This window comes from Rhinatrema bivittatum, chromosome 2 (genome assembly GCF_901001135.1).
Source record: "Rhinatrema bivittatum chromosome 2, aRhiBiv1.1, whole genome shotgun sequence".
In the NCBI taxonomy this organism is placed as follows: domain Eukaryota; kingdom Metazoa; phylum Chordata; class Amphibia; order Gymnophiona; family Rhinatrematidae; genus Rhinatrema; species Rhinatrema bivittatum.
In genome coordinates, this window is record NC_042616.1 from 524,907,261 (window position 1) to 524,925,520 (window position 18,260).

At 45.8% G+C, this 18,260-nt stretch overlaps 1 protein-coding gene across 1 annotated transcript in view; it reads left to right on the forward strand.

The window, feature by feature from the left end:
- LOC115085128 (magnesium transporter MRS2 homolog, mitochondrial-like) overlaps positions 1–18,260 on the forward strand; it is a 57,662-nt gene that overhangs the window by 18,527 nt on the left and 20,875 nt on the right. Inside the window, exon 7 of the mRNA XM_029590763.1 lies at positions 12,640–12,756. Coding sequence (XP_029446623.1) covers positions 12,640–12,756 — 117 coding nt within the window. The remainder of the gene's footprint in view (positions 1–12,639; positions 12,757–18,260) is intronic.

Consider the following 18,260-nt stretch of genomic DNA (forward strand, 5'->3'; position numbering starts at 1 on the left):
AAGATATAATTGCGATGGAGAAGGTACAGAGAAGGGCTACCAAAATGATAAGGGGAATGGAACAACTCCCCTATGAGGAAAGACTAAAGAGGTTAGGACTTTTCAGCTTGGAGAAGAGACGACTGAGGGGGGATATGATAGAGGTGTTTAAAATCATGAGAGGTCTAGAACGGGTAGATGTGAATCGGTTATTTACTCTTTCGGATAGTAGAAAGACTAGGGGACACTCCATGAAGTTAGCATGGGGCACATTTAAAACTAATCGGAGAAAGTTCTTTTTTACTCAACGCACAATTAAACTCTGGAATTTGTTGCCAGAGAATGTGGTTCGTGCAGTTAGTATAGCTGTGTTTAAAAAAGGATTGGATAAGTTCTTGGAGGAGAAGTCCATTACCTGCTATTAAGTTCACTTAGAGAATAGCCACTGCCATTAGCAATGGTTACATGGAATAGACTTAGTTTTTGGGTACTTGCCAGGTTCTTAATGGCCTGGATTGGCCACTGTTGGAAACAGGATGCTGGGCTTGATGGACCCTTGGTCTGACCCAGTATGGCATTTTCTTATGTTCTTATAGTTCCCCCTCCTTTTTTTATGCTAAGCAGTCATCATAAACCTAAACTAAACTACTGATAAAATCTTGGGGAAGTTCTCCCTGCATCCACTGCAGCAGGTGTGGTTCAGGTAACCATTCAACTCTGTAATAACTCAACAGTGAAGATGTCTCAGAGAAGTCCAGCGACAATGGAGGTGGCGGAAAGTTGTGAACTGTTCTGATAGTAACATCCGGATAAAAGACCTGCACTCCCTTCCCTTCCCTCCCCCTTATTCCAAAAACCCACAATAACACTCCGACACTTATTTGGCATTTAACATAGGCCGCAGTTTATTTAACACAAGCACCAACCCGAGCCCTTACAACACACTCCTTTGTGCCCCCCTCCCTTTTTCTGCTCCTCCTATAACCTCCTCCCCTGGAACCCACCATCTTTTCCCCGATGGTGTACTCACCCTCCCCCAACCCCTAGCTGGCTCCACCTCAAACCAGCGTGAGCCTGCTCTCACCAGGAACATAGCCCCCGAGTTTACTGGTCTTCCACGCAGCAGCCCCCCCCTGGCTACGTGGGCCTTCGCCCCTTTTTCCCTATCCCCCCCCCCCCCCCCCCACAAATTCCCCTACAAAAAACTGTGGGCTCGGGTTACCCGCCAAACTGCGACAACTTTTGCATCATCATTGTAAACAAAACAACAGGGAGGAAGGGTGGGACAATTGTTAGCTGCTTTCCCTCGCTCTGCCGCTCGGCAACTGATGTCTCCCCTCCAGGTCCTTCGCTTCCCAGCCTATCAGTTACGAGTATTCAAACTGTTAACCCCTCCCCTTTGGCCACATCTCCTTTTCCACCACCTTCTCGCACCTTCTCTACTCCTTCCTCCTCTCCTCTCCCTCCTCGGTTCGCGTGCTTTTCCCTCTGTTACTCTCGCTGCGTCTAATTGACGCAGCTCCTTTTAGTAGAAGACTCAGAAGAGGCATTCTTCCTGCAGAAAGACAAAAGCACTGAGATAGAAGAGAGACAAATAATGTAACTAATTCAGCAATCAAAAGTATGAAATAAGAAATTTTCTTTCCCAATCCTCCAAATAAATCCCCAATGCCCAGAAAATCCTAGTTCCCATCAATCTGCAAACCACCGACACTAAGTTTATGGGCCTGATTTGCTAAAGCTCTCAGGGTAAGGACAGACTTACGAATATATTAATCACTGACGAATGCCACCTTCTTTGTCTGGTAACATATCCAAGGCCATATGATTATTTAGGAAAACTCTGGAAAGGGAGGAAATATATTGCTGAAGGGCATTTATGGCTGTACTATTCTGGTTTGCTATGTTTTTGGAGGAAAGGTTGAGGACAAATATCTCAAGTTCTGCAACTTGGCAAAAGGAAACAAACAAATTTATCCCAGCCACTCTATCTCAGGGGATAATGGTAACTCTTTTTCACTCCGTGATGGGGATGGATATCAGGATGGTAGGAGGAGGGATTATCGGTGAGCAAAGGTTGAACTGAGAAGTGAGGCACTACATGGCTTAAAGTAAAATGAGTTGTAATGATAGAATATAGTCTCTTAAACGCCCTCTCCTAAACCCTGGTATTGCCACAGAGTAATAAAGCCCATGCAGCCATGAGGGTAGAGAGCTAGCTGTCCTTGCCCATCCTGTTGCTCTCTTTTAGTATCATTGACCATTCTAGGAGTCATCCTTACTGGTCCAGAGGCAAAGGAACATAGAGAGGGGTTGTAAGGAGGTATTTGCAGGACAGAGTACAGTTTTCTTCTGTGTTTGGAGGTATTTGGTAGAAACAGATCTTCTTGAGATTCTGTACTGTCTTTTCGTAGATGTTGATGGGGGTTAAAGAGTGCCAGTTTATGTAAGGGCCAAAAACAGGACTTTGGGGAAACCAGATCAAACAGGTAGAATTTTTCCCAGCTATTAAGAAGAGAGACATTTCCATCCTGATAGACATACAGAATATTATGGCACAAGGGATAATCATCAGAAGTTTTGGTAGTTGATGTTGGAGAGGAGGAAGAGAGCAGGAATGAATGGGTTGTCTCAAGATGGTTAAGTTGTACAGGAATAGAGTCAGTCAGAGGAAGGAGCTTGGGCTTGTTGGTAATGCCCACAACCTGAAGACTTTGAAAAGAACTAGTACACCTAGGGCAGCAGTTCTCAACCTGTGTGTCACCAAGAACACGCAGGTGTGTCGCCACAATTCCCGGCCCCCTGCTGACCCAGCTGCTCCCCCTACCCAAGTGAAATAGGTCCTCCGCCCGGGCTTAAAATGCCGATAGCCCAGGCAGAATGCGGCAGGAGAACTGGAGTCTGGCACCGGCATGCTCTCTTCTTCCCGTACCCCGGAAGAGGAGGTGGTGAGCAGCAGGTGCGTGCATGGGAAGAAGAGACCTTGCTAGTGCGCTCAGCATCAGCCTGAAGAAAAGAAGAGAGGCGCAACCTGAAGGATGAGCAGCGCAGCTCAGAGTAAATTGAGAAACAACATCAACCCCCGCGGCCAATGGGACTCCTTTCTCCACGAGGGCTGAAAATGAAGGTGGTTGCTGCTGCCTATAGGGTTGGGAGGAGGCGGCTGCTGCCGCTAGTTCCTGGGGGGGGGGGGGGGGGGGGAAGAGTGTTGAGATCCTGTGTGAGTGAGATAGCATGTATGTGAATGATTGAGAGCCTGTATATGTGAAAGAGAGTATGTGTGATTGAGAGCCTGCCTGTGAGAGAGAGAGAGCATGAATGTAAGTGTATGATTGAAAACCTGTTTGTGTGAAAGAGTATGTGTGTGTGATTGAGATCCTTTGTGTGTGAGAGAGATCATGTGTATGTATGATTAAGAGCCTGTGTGTATAAGTAAGAGAGAGAGCATGTGTGTCTGTGTGTGATTGAGAGATGGTTTAAGTGAAGGGAGCATGTGAGTATGTGATTGAGAGCCTGTGTGTAAATGAGAGAAAGAGAGAGCGCATGTGTGTAAGCATGTGAATAAGAGTCTGTGTGTGAGAGAAAAAGACAGCATGTATGTGTGTGTTTGAAAGCCTGTGTGTGTAAGCATGAAATGATAGACAGCATTGTGTAAATGTGTAATTAAGAGCCTATATAAGTGAGAGAGAAAAAGCATATGTATATGTGAGCGATTGAGAGCCAGTGTGAGAGAGAGAGAGAGAAAGGAGAAAGTTGCAAACAAACTATCCCTCCTCCTGCTAATTCAAAACAATCTCAGGGCACCTGGATATCAAATGTTCCCAGGTATACAGAGCAAAAATTTTTTGTATCATTTTTCATTACTGGGTCTGCTATTTTGAAATATTTTATTGGTATCTAGACATTTTTTTATGAGTGTTAAATTATTGGATATTCCATTCATCAGCTGTTTTGAAATAATCTGTTCTTTTTGTTAGTATGGTTTTACTGCTACTGATTTTATATTTCTTGATTTGTTTTATAAGGATGGGTGATGTTTCTTTTTTTCCTTTGTTACATTGCATAAAGAGACTCTGGCTTGTTGCAGTTTCCAATTCAGTTTTTATCTGCATGCTTCATGAACAGTCAGGGCCAGAGCTTGCAAGGCCGTGCAAACATTTGGATACCCTTCCAGTTGATTCATTATTACTACATTAAGGCCCAAAAAGTAAATTGACTCATTAGAACTTCAGTTAGCGACTTCCGGCGATGACTAGCAGGGAGGCGGAAGTGCTGGGATAGAGCTCCGTGGCCCCGCTCCCGCACTATGTAAAAATACCCCCCCCCCCCCTTTTTACCGCCCGAATCTCACCTACCGGACGGGGTGCCAAGTCACTAGTTGACGGGCGTCAGTTTCGCCGGGCGGAACCGTGTAGGGAGCCAGAACAATGGTCCTATTTCGCTCCCTCTCCCGAAGTGCCTGCTGCCAGTGTGGATCCAAGATGGCGGCGGTAAAACTCTGATGAACTGGGTGAGCACCCCTGCGCTCTGCTAGCTCACCGGACTGCTTGCTGCGTGCTGTTGGAGTTTTTGGTTCAACCCTTCGGTGTTGGGCGCGGGGCATACGAAACCGAAGCGCCTGCTGCCCACCGGACCGAAGCAGCCGACGGCCACGTGTGCCCAAGATGGCGGAGGCACCTGCGGGGGGAAAAATGCTTGCCTCCTTCACGGAGGATGCACTGCAGCAACTCTCCCAGAGGGTCACAGAGGCCCTGGAAGCTCAATTAGATTAAATTGCAGACTTCCATGGAAGATATTAAGGCGGCCCTGGAAGGTCACTCTAAGCGGCTGGAAGTAGTAGATACTACTCTCTCGGATCACAGTGATCACCTGGTGGCGGCGGAGCAGCGAGTGGAGGACCTGAGAACTCAGCAGCGTGAGCTGCTTACTAAATTGGAGGAGCAGGAGGACCGGGGCAGTGTAACAATATAAACATTGTCGGTTTACCCGAAACGGTAAAAGATGGAGAGCTACGAGACTTTGTAGAGAAATGGCTTCTAGCTACTGAGTCTTAAACCTGGATGCTGAAAAATTACAATGCGAGCGCGTGCACTGCTTGGGCCTCCTGCAGGAAGAAAATAACAGACCACGGCCGGTTATGGCGCGCATCTTGAACTGGGAACACAAAACTCAGTTAATGCGAGCCTATCGACAGCAAGCTACGCTGGAATACCAGAGCTGCAGAATTTTGTTGTTTAACGACTTCTCTGCCAGCACCGCAGCCCAGCGAAAGGTGTTAGCGCCGGCCTGCACGGAACTCCACAAATGAGGCATCCGGTTTGCCCTGCTCTATCCGGCGAAGCTGCGTGTCCAACATGATGACGAGGTCCTATTCCTCACGTCTAAGGAAGAAGCAGATCGTTTTATATCTAATCTACCCAGCGGCGGCGCTGAGAGGGGCTGATATGTATAGTCTATCTGATATATTGCAGCTGGACCGGGTATGGGCCTAGTTTAAAAGGCCGCAGTTGCTTTCCAGTTGATACCTCGGTGACTGAGGCATTCGAATGTTTGCATCTGAGCTGTGTTTGCATCTTTGAATGTTTGCCCTGAGCAGTGGAGCTTCTCCAGGGACAATGACGCCCTCCAGGCACGACAATACTCTCCTATATTACCACTCATGCAGTTTGTGCTTGTTGGGGGGATCCTTTTTGGGACCTTTAGACTTGCATATGAGTTCTTCAGTTCTGAGGGGCTCTTTTTGAGTAGCCTAGAGCGAATCTTTCGGGAGGTGGGGTAAGGGCTAGTTGCCCCCTTGATTGGGGCATTATGCATTATTTTGGTTGAGTGGTAGCGGGGTTGGAGGTGGGCAATCCCTTGCCCAGCAGCTCTTCATGGGGCCGGGGGGGGGGGGCCATATGCCTTGGGGAGTGGTGGTGGTGGAAGGTAAGGTGGATTGGGAAGGGGGGGCTGTGGATGTGTTTGGGATGCTTGCTGGTATGTTTGGTGTGACTGGTGTGCATGTATCTGGAAGCCAGGGGGAGAGGGGTTGTGTGCATGGGAAACCTCCCCGTGGTACGGGTGAACTTCACATCTGGGTTGCAATAGGGCGATGGTGCAGGAACCTCCGAGGCCTAAGCTGGGGGGCCTCGGGGGTTGGACAAAATTTGTCTCTTTGTGGAATGCCCTTTAATACATATCCTTAATGGCACAGGTTAAGTTCGTCTCTCTGAATTAAAAGGAAAAAGATATTTACCATGTTTAAACGTATGCACACGCACACAAGTGGCATTTCTGCAGGAAACGCACTTGGTTGATGCTGAACGTGCTAAGTTACAGCGTGAGTGGGTGGGACGGTGTTATTTTTCCTCTCTTACTTCTAAAAAAAAAAAACGTGGGGTGGCCATCCTCATCCATAAAAATTTACCATTCCAATATGAGCAAATTTTGCAAGATCCTGAGGGGAGGTATGTTATCGTGGTGGGCCAACTATTTCACCAGAAATTGGCGCTTTGCAATGTCTATGCCCCAAATATATATTCTCCTGCTTTTTTTTAATTCCCTGGTGCGGCTGTTAGCTGACTTTTCTGATTGTCAGCTGGTCCTGGGTGGAGACTTTTATTAATGGTGGCTAACAAGTTGCTTGACAATCGCCCCCCCCCCCCCAAAGACGGCCTCGGCCAGGGACCAGCAGATGGGACTCAATCTGCTGTGCTGGGAATTGCTGCATCTGGATGCTTGGCGCGTGTTGCACCCTGACGATGTTGAATTTACGTCCTTTTCCAACCCCCACCAGACATACTCTCGGCTTGATTACTTTTTAGTATCGGACCAGTGTTTCCCCACTGAGACTGCTGCTTCTGTCTGTACGATTACTATTTCTGACCATGCCCCGGTGACAATGACCTTGCAGCGTGGCAAGCCTAACCACCCCCCATTCTCTTGGCGACTACACCATGATTTATATTTGGACAAGGAATTCCATAACTATTTACAAGGGTGCTGGAAGGAGTATATAGAAATAAATGTTACTCCAGACGTTTCTTCTGCAGAGGTGTGGGAGGCGGGGAAAACGGTCACGCGGGGTGCTATCATCGCTTATGTAGCCAAACGAAATAAAAAAGTGTAATGCTGAAATATTGCGGCTCACTGTGGCCCTTAAAGCTGCTCAACGGAGGCATGTGGTGGATTTAACGGCTGAGGCTAAAGCTCAAGTCGATCGCACCCGGGAAGCTTTAAATGCCCTACTACACCAGAGGGCATCTAAATCGCTCAGGTACTATCGCTACCAGTTATATAAACACGGTAACAGAGCCAACCGCCTTCTGTCGCATCTTATACGCCCTCTGGGAACTCGTGTGGCGGTTGTTGGGTGTTCGGGATAGCCGGGGTGTGCACCAAGCTGCATCCGCAGATATTGCGGTCCGCTTTCTCGAATATTACACAGCCCTGTATGGCCCTAAGCCTATGAACATGGCCGCTGCAGAGGGCCTTTTTTGTGATATTGAGTGGCCCCCAGCTCTCCAGTGAACAAGTGCAGGCCCTAGATTCCCCTTTATCTGAGAATGAAATTTACTCTGTGATCCAGACGCTCAAATTGGGCAAAGCAGCGGGTCAGGATGGTTTGGGCTCCGAATTCTACAAAATTTTGAAATTCTCTGTGTTATCCCCATTACAAAACTATTATACTGGGATGCTACTTGATAATAACATTACGGCATCCTCTGATCAATCTGTTATTGTTGTTCTTCCTAAACCGGGCAAAGACCTCCTGGAAGTGGGCTCTTACCGCCCGATACCTTTGCTCAGTGTCGACATAAAAATATTGGCTCCATTTTAGCGTCTCGCCTGAATAAGATGTTACCCTCCCTTATTCATGAAGACCAAACGGGCTTTGTCAAGGGGTGGCAGGGAGTGCGCAGTGTTCGGCGTCTCTTGGCTGCATTAAGCTATACGCCAAAAGTTGAAGCATTGATACTCAGCTTAGACGCCGAAAAGACTTTCGACTCCCTTTCCTGGGAGTACTTGTTTTGGGCACTGAGGAAATATCAACTCTCTGGAAACTTTAAGTGGCTCCAGACTCTCTACAGCAGGGGTCGGGAACCTTTTTGGCTGAGAGAGCCATGAACGCCACATATTTTAAAATGTAATTCCGTGAGAGCCATACTAACTACAACCCCCCACCCTCCTGACCCCCCCCCCCCAAGACCTGCCAAAAGTCCCTGGTGGTTCAGTGGGGGTCCAGGGCTCGCAGACAAATCTTTAATAAAAAAGTAAAAATCTAACAAAAACCCCCACCCTCCTGACGCCCCCCAAGACCTCCAAAATTAATTTACTACAACCCCCCACCCTCCTGACGCCATTTTGATTACTGGCAGCCGACGGCCCTTTGCCCTTACTATGTCACAGGGGCTACCGCCGCCATTGGTCGACCCCAGTGACATAGTGAGGGCAAAGGGCCGTCGGCGCCATTTTGACTACTGGCAGCTGACAGCCCAAGTCCAGGAGATCGCTCCTGGACCGCTCCTGGACTCCCGCTGGACCACCAGGGACTTTTGGCAGGTCTTGGGGGAGTCAGGAGAGTGGGGGGTTGTAGTAAATTAATTTTGGAGGTCTTGGGGGGCGTCAGGAAGGTGGGGGGTTTTGTTAGATTTTTACTTTTTTATTAAAGATTTGTCTGCGAGCCAGATGCAGCCATCAAAAGAGCCACATCTGGCTCGTGAGCCATAGGTTCCCGACCCCTGCTCTACAGTAACCCCAGTGCCACTATTTTGCTCAATGGGACGCCTACGGACCCCTTCCCTCTCTATTGTGGGGTCAGGCAAGGCTGCCCCCTTTCCCCACTGCTGTTTGTTTTAGCCCTAGAACCCTTAGCTATTGCCCTGCGGAAGACACCACAATTTGCTGGGATCAGTGTGGGGGGGGGTCACCTGTTAAAACGGCTATGTTTGCAGATGACATTTTACTGTTTGTGGGAAGGCCCCGCACCAGTGTCCTGGTCATTATTACCCTCTTTGAACAATTCCGTCTCGTGGCTGGGTTAAAAATAAATTATGCAAAATCTGAAGCTTTGGCCCTTAATGGCCACCTACCTGCTACCTGGTCTGGCCATTTTCCCTTCCACTGGGCCCCAGATAAATTGCGGTATTTGGGCGTTTGGATCCCGAGAAGGTTGGAACTGATATATGACTTAAATTTCTCCCCCTGTATAACTCGTGTGGAGCCCTCTTCCATTGTCGCTATTTGGCCGCTGCGCACTGATAAAAATGGTGTTAGTTCCTAAGATTTTATATTTCCTCCACATGCTCCCCTGCTGGCTGCGAGCTGGGGATCTTAGACGCCTACGAGCTCTTTTTCACAAGTTCCTGTGGCGGGGACAGCGAGCCCGCATGGCGCATAGTACTTTGGAGGGCCCCCGAGAACAGGGAGGGTTGAACATGCCTGACTTTAGACTCTCTAATGTGGCCTGCCAGATGCGGTTCATAGGCAAATGGCTCACGGACACCTATCATTACTGTGCGCAAGGGATGTTGGAAAGCATGTCGCACCCTAATTCCCCTCTTAGCATTATTCAGTTGCGCCCCGGGTTGCGCAGTACCCTTACCTTTCCTAAGGTCTTATTAACACCTTGTATTATGGCCTGGAGATGGATGCGACGTCGTGAAGGCCTACAGGGGGCGGCCTCTCTTCTGTTACCTTTTCTAGGTAATGCTAGTTTTCTGCCAGGGACTGAGAGCCGAGCTGTTTATCAGTCTTGGGCCAATTGTGGGGTTATGTTTGCTTACCATTTATATGATTCTATCTCGCATGTATTATTGGACTGCGCCACCTTGACTCGCACATACCAATTACCGGCTAAACATTTTTTTTTGCCTACCTGCAAGTCCGCCACTACTTGTACTCTTTCTCCTGGCATCTGGGGCGTTAGCTGCAGAATCCAACTACGCTACAAAGCTATTTGATACTGCGTGGGGGACGAATACCATCACTGACTGGAAGAAGATAGGGCAACGTCTCGCTCAACTGCCTGTCTGGACTCTTTGGCAACCCGATGGTCAGCTATGATGGCTACAGAGGTCACCCCAGCCCATTTGAAAAGCGCTTCAAGGAGCTTTATATGTGGCTACCTGATTTGGGATTACGAGAAGTGCAATTTAAAATTCTCCACTGCTTTTATTACGATGATGTGCGCCGGTATAAAATGAAGCAGGCGCTCCCTCTTCTCTGTGTAGCAAATGTGGAACTGCGGGATGGGGTGCTGTATCACAGATTGTTTACCTGCTCTAAACTGACATCCTTCTGGGGCTCTGTGCTACAGACGATCACTAAATGTACAGATACACCTATATCTGCTGCCGGCTATATTTTATTGGCCAGCCAGCATAGGGGTGGTGCACCTGGCAGTGGCTCCAAGTGAAAGTTCGAGCGTCTTGCTGTTATGCTTGCCTGCCACACCATCCTGGCTGATTGGATTGATCCGGCAGCGACACCTACTATCGCAGCTTGGACTAGTAGAATGGTACTTTTACTACAAATGGAATTTATGGACTTCCTCAGTGGCACAAGGAAACCAGACAGGTTATACTGTGCTTGCTGGCAAGCTTTCTATGCATTGCTTCCGAGTGATGTGCAAGCTGGGTTGATTACCACTGGTTATAGACTTACTTGGTCTTAAGTGGAGGTTTCCGGGGTGGGGAGGAGGGAAGTGGTGAATGAATGGTGCACGAATGGAGTATGACTGATGATGTATTTGTGGGATGGTGCTATAGAAAGGAAGGGAGGGCTTGGGGAACAAAATGAAAAATTGGCGGAGGAGAGCGTTTGCCTCCCGATCTTCAACAGTTTTGTATTGGCCTTGTTGGGATTCGTTTACATTTTTGGCACTGTTTTGGTACTGTATTACTGATTTCTGTGTGTGTAAGCAGTTCTCCTTACAATAAAAATTATTTTGAAAAAAAAAAACAAAAAAAACCCTTCAGTTAGCAGGTGAGGACAATTCCATGGTTGAACAAGTGCTCTGACCCTTCTCACTTCTCAGGTTGTGATTGTTGTTGAAAGTAGGCAGAACAATCTGCTCCTCTAACCAGCAGCTGTCTTGAGATTCATTGACTCTCACAGTTTGACTAGGGGTGCCTAACCTTATGCATACATCTGTGTTCTGTATTATCTTGTTGTTTAGAATTATGTGATGTAATAAACAATTCAAAAATAATTGATAATTGCAAGCACTCACATTTACAAACCTCTTAACTTGCAATGTTACGATACCTCTAGAGCAGGGATCGATAACCCCAGCGTGGCAGTTTTACCGGTACGCCATCATTCCACTGAATCTCTGTAACTGCAGTGCACATGTTTTTAAAGCTTCCAGGCTGATCTCGTGCATCTCAAGGATAGCGTAACCAGGAAGTAACCAACTCGTGAATTTTGAAAATGTGGTGTGGACAGAGATTCATAGGAGTGGCAGCATGCTGGCAGAGACAGGGAATTCAGGCTGGCAGTAGGTGTAATGTATGTTACTAGCAACAGTAACATGGAATAGACTTAGTTTTTGGGTACTTGCCAGGTTCTTATGGCCTGGATTGGCCACTGTTGGAAACAGGATGCTGGGCTTGATGGACCCTTGGTCTGACCCAGTATGGCATGTTCTTATGACACCCACTACATCCCTGGTGTAGCATTTTGTTAAAAAAAAAAAAAACAACCAACAACAAAAAAAACCTTGCCGAACCCTACTATAGAGTCCTTTAATGCAGTGGTTCTCAACCTTTTTTCGGTCAGGACACATCTGACAGATTGTTTCTCACATGTGTGACACACTGAACATGTGACCGTCACAGGACTAAATGTAAGCATACACTGTGCATCCACAGGAACCCCCTCAACCCCCAACAATGGGTGCAGAGCAGAACTAGGACATTCCCCATACAATTCACCAGGGACTTTGGGCGAGTCTTGAGGGGTGTCGGGGCTTTATATTTAACGAAATAGGAAGAGATGGGGCAAGTTTGGGGGGGCTTTTTTTTTTTTGGTGTGTTTTTTGTTTTTTTTTTCCACACACTGTTGCCGTTTTTTGCCTGGACGGAACGGCAGCAGTGTTAGTGGAAGAATTTGTGCGTCTCGTGCGTAACCGGGGGCAGCAGGACACCGGGAAGCCGCGACACACCTGCCGGTGCTTGGCGACACACTGGTTGAGAATTGCTGCTTTAATGTAATGGCCTCAGTTGCTGCTGGTGGCTCTTTTATTTCAGATATATATATTTCATATTCTTTCTCCTTAAAATAAAAGCCTTTTGAGATGAAACTTCAGTCATGGAGTAAATTTTAGTTGTTGCACACAGCAGACCCAGTGTACTGCATGTTGTGCAGCTACAGTAAAATATCAGGTTGTTCATGACAAGCTAAGTGTTAACACAGTCTATTAAAAGTCTTAGCACTGACAGCAGTCTGGAATTATAGATCTAATTTTTCACAATTAATCTACAAAGACTGCTGTATATGAGTGAGAAATTCTCAATTACTTTCAAATTTAATCTGCAAACAAATGAAGTTGTGGAGATTTGATATCTGAACCCATTGGTTCAGTTTTGAAGCATCGAATAGTTTAAATGTCAGAGTAATTACATTTGATTTTCTTCAGAAATGTTTTAAGTGCTAATTTATGGTTCCTCTTTCCCCCAGCCTGTCTGAGCTAGAAACGGATATTAAAGTCTTCAAAGAAGCCATTTTAAAAATCTTGGATGAAGAGGAATTAATAGAAGAGCTTTGCCTCACTAAATGGACTGACCCACAAGCATTGTAAGTGCCCTAGATAAATGGAGATTAGATTGTACAGGACATTCTGTCCTATGCAGAGCCCTGTTTTTGAAGCTAGGCATTTTGAATATTAGTGAGGTGCTAGTCTAGTGATAGGGAATGACTACATTGAGATTCCATTTGTTGAGAAAACATAGAAATGAGATCAGAAAAGGATCAAATGGTCCATCCATCTGCCCATGTGCATGAAACTGTGCAGAAACATTATTGAGATCTGTTTCTGATAGATAAGTAAGGTGTCCATGAAAATGAGAACCTTTTGAATTGGTTACTGTAATTGGGTATGGTATCCTGGTCAAAGGCCCTCCAGATGACTTTAGTAGTGGAATAAACTGTAACCGGTGACCCAGAAGGTTTGGAGGTTGCTGGCAGGGGAAAGAGGGTTAGGATTAGCATGGGTACTCTTGTACTCTCAGGTCTTGATTTTTGTAATTCTCTGTAATCAGGCTGAACCGCAATCCACCATATGTCCACTATAATTTATACAAAATTCTGCAGATCACATATAGAAGATCATATCGCCCCAGTTCCCAAGGGGCTTCCAGTCCATTATTACATACAATACAAATTGTACTAATCATACATATTCTCTTCCATAATATCACCTCACCTTGGATACAGTACACTTTGAGAATGCATACTCTTTCCCATGTTCTACTCTCTGGAGGACAATGCCTTCTAGATATTGTTTCTCCAAAAGCGGCATATCTCACTGAAACTTGGGAGCGCTTTTTCTCCATCCATGGCCCTTCACTATGGAATTCCCTTCCGAGTAATATATGGTTAACCAAAGATCCCAAGTTGTTTAAGCAATTATTAAAAACATCTTTTCCAGCTTGTGTTCCCTGATAATTGACCTCTAGGAAGATGCATTTCCTTGCATCCCCAGCCTTTATGTATGTACTTAACATTTGCAATATATTTGCTGCTTAGAGTGTGTTGCTAAAGAGCACGTCTATATCATTGTATACCATCTCATATAGACGCTAGATTGTATATGTCTATTTTTTTTAAAACAACTATGTATGTTTTCTTGTACCCCACCCCAAACTTTTTAGGAGGGGTGGGTAATAAATACTTTTAAATAAATAAGATTAAATAAGGATGAGGAGGCAACCAGAGGTAAGTGTGTCTGTACAAACTGGACTGAGGAAGGGCAGTGACTGACCATATACACCTTAAAATTTGACACAATGTCTGCAGGGAATTAGGGGGGAGGAGAGGGCGATCAATCCAGCAGGCCCCTATTCTCACTATAGCAGGGGGTGGAGGATTGTGCAGATCAAGGATAAAGTTATTCGGGAATTGCTCTCAACCACGTCTTATTAGCCGAAAAACTTAGCTAACTCCAAATATTTAACTAACTCAACTTCTGCTCTGGAACACTCGCAAAATGCCTCTGTTATCCAGATAAGAGGCAGCATATTCAAATGTCAACTTCATTTTGTATACTATGTAGGATTTATTTTTTATGTATTTAAAGCCTTCCTAAATTGTCAAATATCTCTGTAGATTACACCAATTTTTCAAAGCAAACTTGTCAAAGTTACGTACACATAATCACATTTGCTATTATGTGTGTGGAAAATTTTTCAGGAACATTTACTTGCTTATAGGGAACAGTGATTACAATCAACATATGTAATAAATTAATACAATAAGAACATACATAGAATACAAAACATAAGTTAAATGCTTGCAAAAATATAAAAGCTTTCAACATCTTTCGAATTGTAAATAATCTGACACTCTGAATCTCCCAAGGAATAGATTTCCAAAGTTCAGGACCTAATATAGAAATAGCCTTAGATCTTGTAACAGTCTAACCACAGTTTATAGATGATACACTAATTAATCATTGTGAAGCAGATTGTAAAGAGTGATTTTGCACATACTGTTTTGTTTGAAGGATAAATTATCTTGATATATGGATTTATGAATCAAGGTTAGCAATTTAAACTTAATGCTCTGAGCAACTGGTAACCAGTGTAAAGTCTTTAAATTAGGAGAAATGCTATCTCTTTATTGTAAACTTAACACTGTTTTAACGGCAAAACAAATTGGATTATTTGCCTAAGTATTTACAAATTTGATAAAATCATTGCTTGAACCATTAAGTGAAAATCAAGAGAAGAGAGAATGTCCAAATGGCTTCAATCTCAGTTTTAAAAAATGGTCTTAACTATCTTTATTTGTGCAGTTAATAACAATTTGGAATCTAAAACAAAACCCAAATTCCGTGCCTCAGTTACAAACTATAGTGCACTACCGCCTATTTATGGGCAGCTGAGGCATGACAAATAAGGGTGAAGTTCCCAGCCATACGTTTTTGCACAGTTAAGGTCCAAATCATTCTCTTCAAACTAATGTTTAATAATCCTAAAATAATAATTAAAAGAATCAACAGGAAATTCTTCCATCTTATCACTTGGTAAATAAAATTGCATGTCTGCATAAATCCTTTAACTGAAAAGAACAATCTACCCGAGGGTTGTAAGAAAATGTTAAAAAGAACCACAGATAAAGATGAACCCTGTGGAACTCCTCACTCATAAAATACATTAACTTGAGTGATTACCATCAGCTTAAACTTGCTGCACTCTTCCATGGAGAAAAGAGGCAAACTATTTTAACACCACCACAAAGACCAATTTCAGACAACCTTCTAATTAACTTCAAATGCGAAATACTATTAAAAGCTAACTTAACCTCCAACTGCACCGATATACCACTCTTCTGTCCAAATTGCAATGCATATTGTCTAGTAAAGAAAATAAGCCTGTGCTCCTCCACTCTTTCAAAATCGGAACTAGCCCTCATCTAAAATACAGTTTTATGATGGACTCTTCCCATTATCAGTATAAAGTGCTCACTTTGGCCTCTTAGCAGCACCGATGGTCTTCACCAAGTGTTTGGCTGTAATAGCAGTGCATTAGGGCACCAGAATCTTCCCTTATCTAGACGACTGACTTGTGTTGGCGATCTCCAATGAAGATGTACTAACTGCCCTGCAAGTGCTACAATCACTAGGGTTCCTGGTAAATTTAGAAAAATCAACTCTAATTTTCTCCCAGAAAATCAAATTCATTAGATTCTGTACAGGAAAGAGCTTTCTTTCCGTCAGATTAGGTGAATACTCTCAGATCCCTTGTATACAAACTGTTGAATGTGGATCAGTCAGCCAGAGAAGATCTAGTTGTTTTGGGCAACATAAACTATGTGAATCACAGCTATTAACTAATCCACCTTCACATATGGCTCCTGCAGTGGACCTTTGCTGCCAACTTTAAAGAATGTACATCGCTTTGAGCATTTTGGGGTTTTTTTTTAAATCGGGAAACCAATAGATGAATGCTGTTAAATAAATGGGACCAGCTCATTCAACCCCTGACAACCAAATTGATCATTTCACTGAACATAAAACTTCATATCCACTGGTGACTAGATCTACATCTAGCAGAAGGGATCACTACTCCCTCACCAAGTTAAATTGATGAAGGAAGCCTCCATATAAGGTTGGAATATCCTTTTGGACTCGAAGAATGTGGTAATTAATAGGCGATTTCATATCAGACACCTTGAGTTGAGAGTGATCAGATACGCTGTAACGGCATTTTCTCACAGGACAAGCAGAATGGTAGTCCTCACATATGGGTGACATCACAGGATGGAGCCCAATCACGGAAAACTTATGTCAAAATTTCCAGAACTTTGACTGGCCCCTACTGGGCATGCCCAGCATGGCACTAACCCTGCAGCCAGCAGGGGTCCCCCTTCAGTCTTCTTTTCTCCGCACAGCAGTAGCCTCGCAGTTAAGGAGCTCTGTAGAGATTCCTGACAGGAATTTTCCTCACAGAATTATTAAAAGTTAATTTGCCCCACAGGGGTCTCCCTGTTAACTTTTTTCAAGCCGCGGTACTCCGGTAAGTTTCTACCCATTTTCCGTCAATTACCATCGAGTTTGGCCCTCGTGGCCTACTGGCCGTTGACCGTACTGTGGCTCGATTTTTTTCTATGGCCATGGCGTCGGGGTTCCATCGGTGCCTGGACTGGACTCGTGCCATGTCCATTACAGACCCCCATAAAGTCTGTGTAATGTGTCTTGGACGAGAGCACGATGTCTTGACCTGCACCAAATGTACCCTAATGACACCAAAAGGTCGCAAGACCAGAATGGAGAAGATGGAACTTCTCTTCTGTGCTCAAACCCCGACCCCAGTCCATTGCACTGACGTCGTCCGAACCGGCACTGTCAACTTTGCGCCAGCATCGACCGCCGACCAGTGACCGCCTGGCATCGACGACTTCTCGGCTGTCGACACCCTCTACTCCCCCTCAAGACCGAGGGGATCGTAGGGAGAAACATCGCCATTGGCACTGAAAGACTCGGACCATCGAGGGGAGCGAAATCATCGACCTCGCCATCATCCGAGCCGCCATCGAAGAAACCCCGTCCAGAAAAGGCACCGACCTTTTCGACCACCGGGTCACCGAGGCAACCCTCCCCTGATGGAGCATCGGGAGCCGCGACTCGCCTTTAACGGTGGTCCCTCCGGCTATGCCTCTGCCTCCTTCTGTTCCGGAGCCGGGGCTGCTTGCTCCAGGTCTCCAAGAAGAACTGGACCGGATGGTTCAGAAGGCCATCGACAAGGCGATGCAACGACTCCAGGTTCCTCCGGCACAGACACCGGTACCGATAGAGGAACCGAGCACCGACCCAATTCCGGCAGCGCTGGCACCGCTGCTATCCAGGATGGAAGCGCTTATTGCCGCTTTTCCACCGATGGACCCCAGGTCACCGATAGCTCTTGTGCCCTCCCCGCTTGCTCTGTCATCGGGAGGAGAAACACCGTTCCGCATCCCTCCATCTGGAGTTCTGCCTCAGGCATCGAGACTGATACAGCCATCGCCACCGATCCATTGGTGCCAATACGTCCATCAGTGCCATCGAGCCATCCATCGATGCCTGCGCCTAGACCTTCGATGACTTCATCGGTGCCTCCGGTAATTCCTTCGATTCCTTTGGAGCCTAGACCGGGGCCTTCAGGTAACCAACCACCCCGTCCCCCTCTAGTTCCTAGAAGGACAGGTGCTGATCCTTACGATACCTGGACTGATGACTCCTCACCAGACACCGATGATTTGCCATCACCCACCTTCACCCACTGTGAGTAGAAAGCGTTCTCCTCTAGAGGACCTTTCTTTCATAAATTTTGTGAAAGAAATGTCTGAATTGGTTCCCTTCCAATTACAGACTGAACAGGACGATAGACATCAGATGATGGTTACTTGATGCTCCCAAGGAAATAACTTCCATCCCTGTCCACCAAGTTCTTCTGGACCTCCTCCAGAAGAACTGGGAACATACTGGCTCCATTGTATCAGTCCACAGAAAAGTTGACACTACCTATTTGGTGCAGTCAGCTCCATATTTTCAAAAACCTCAATTGGATCACCAATCTGTGGTAGTTGAATCTGCACAGAAG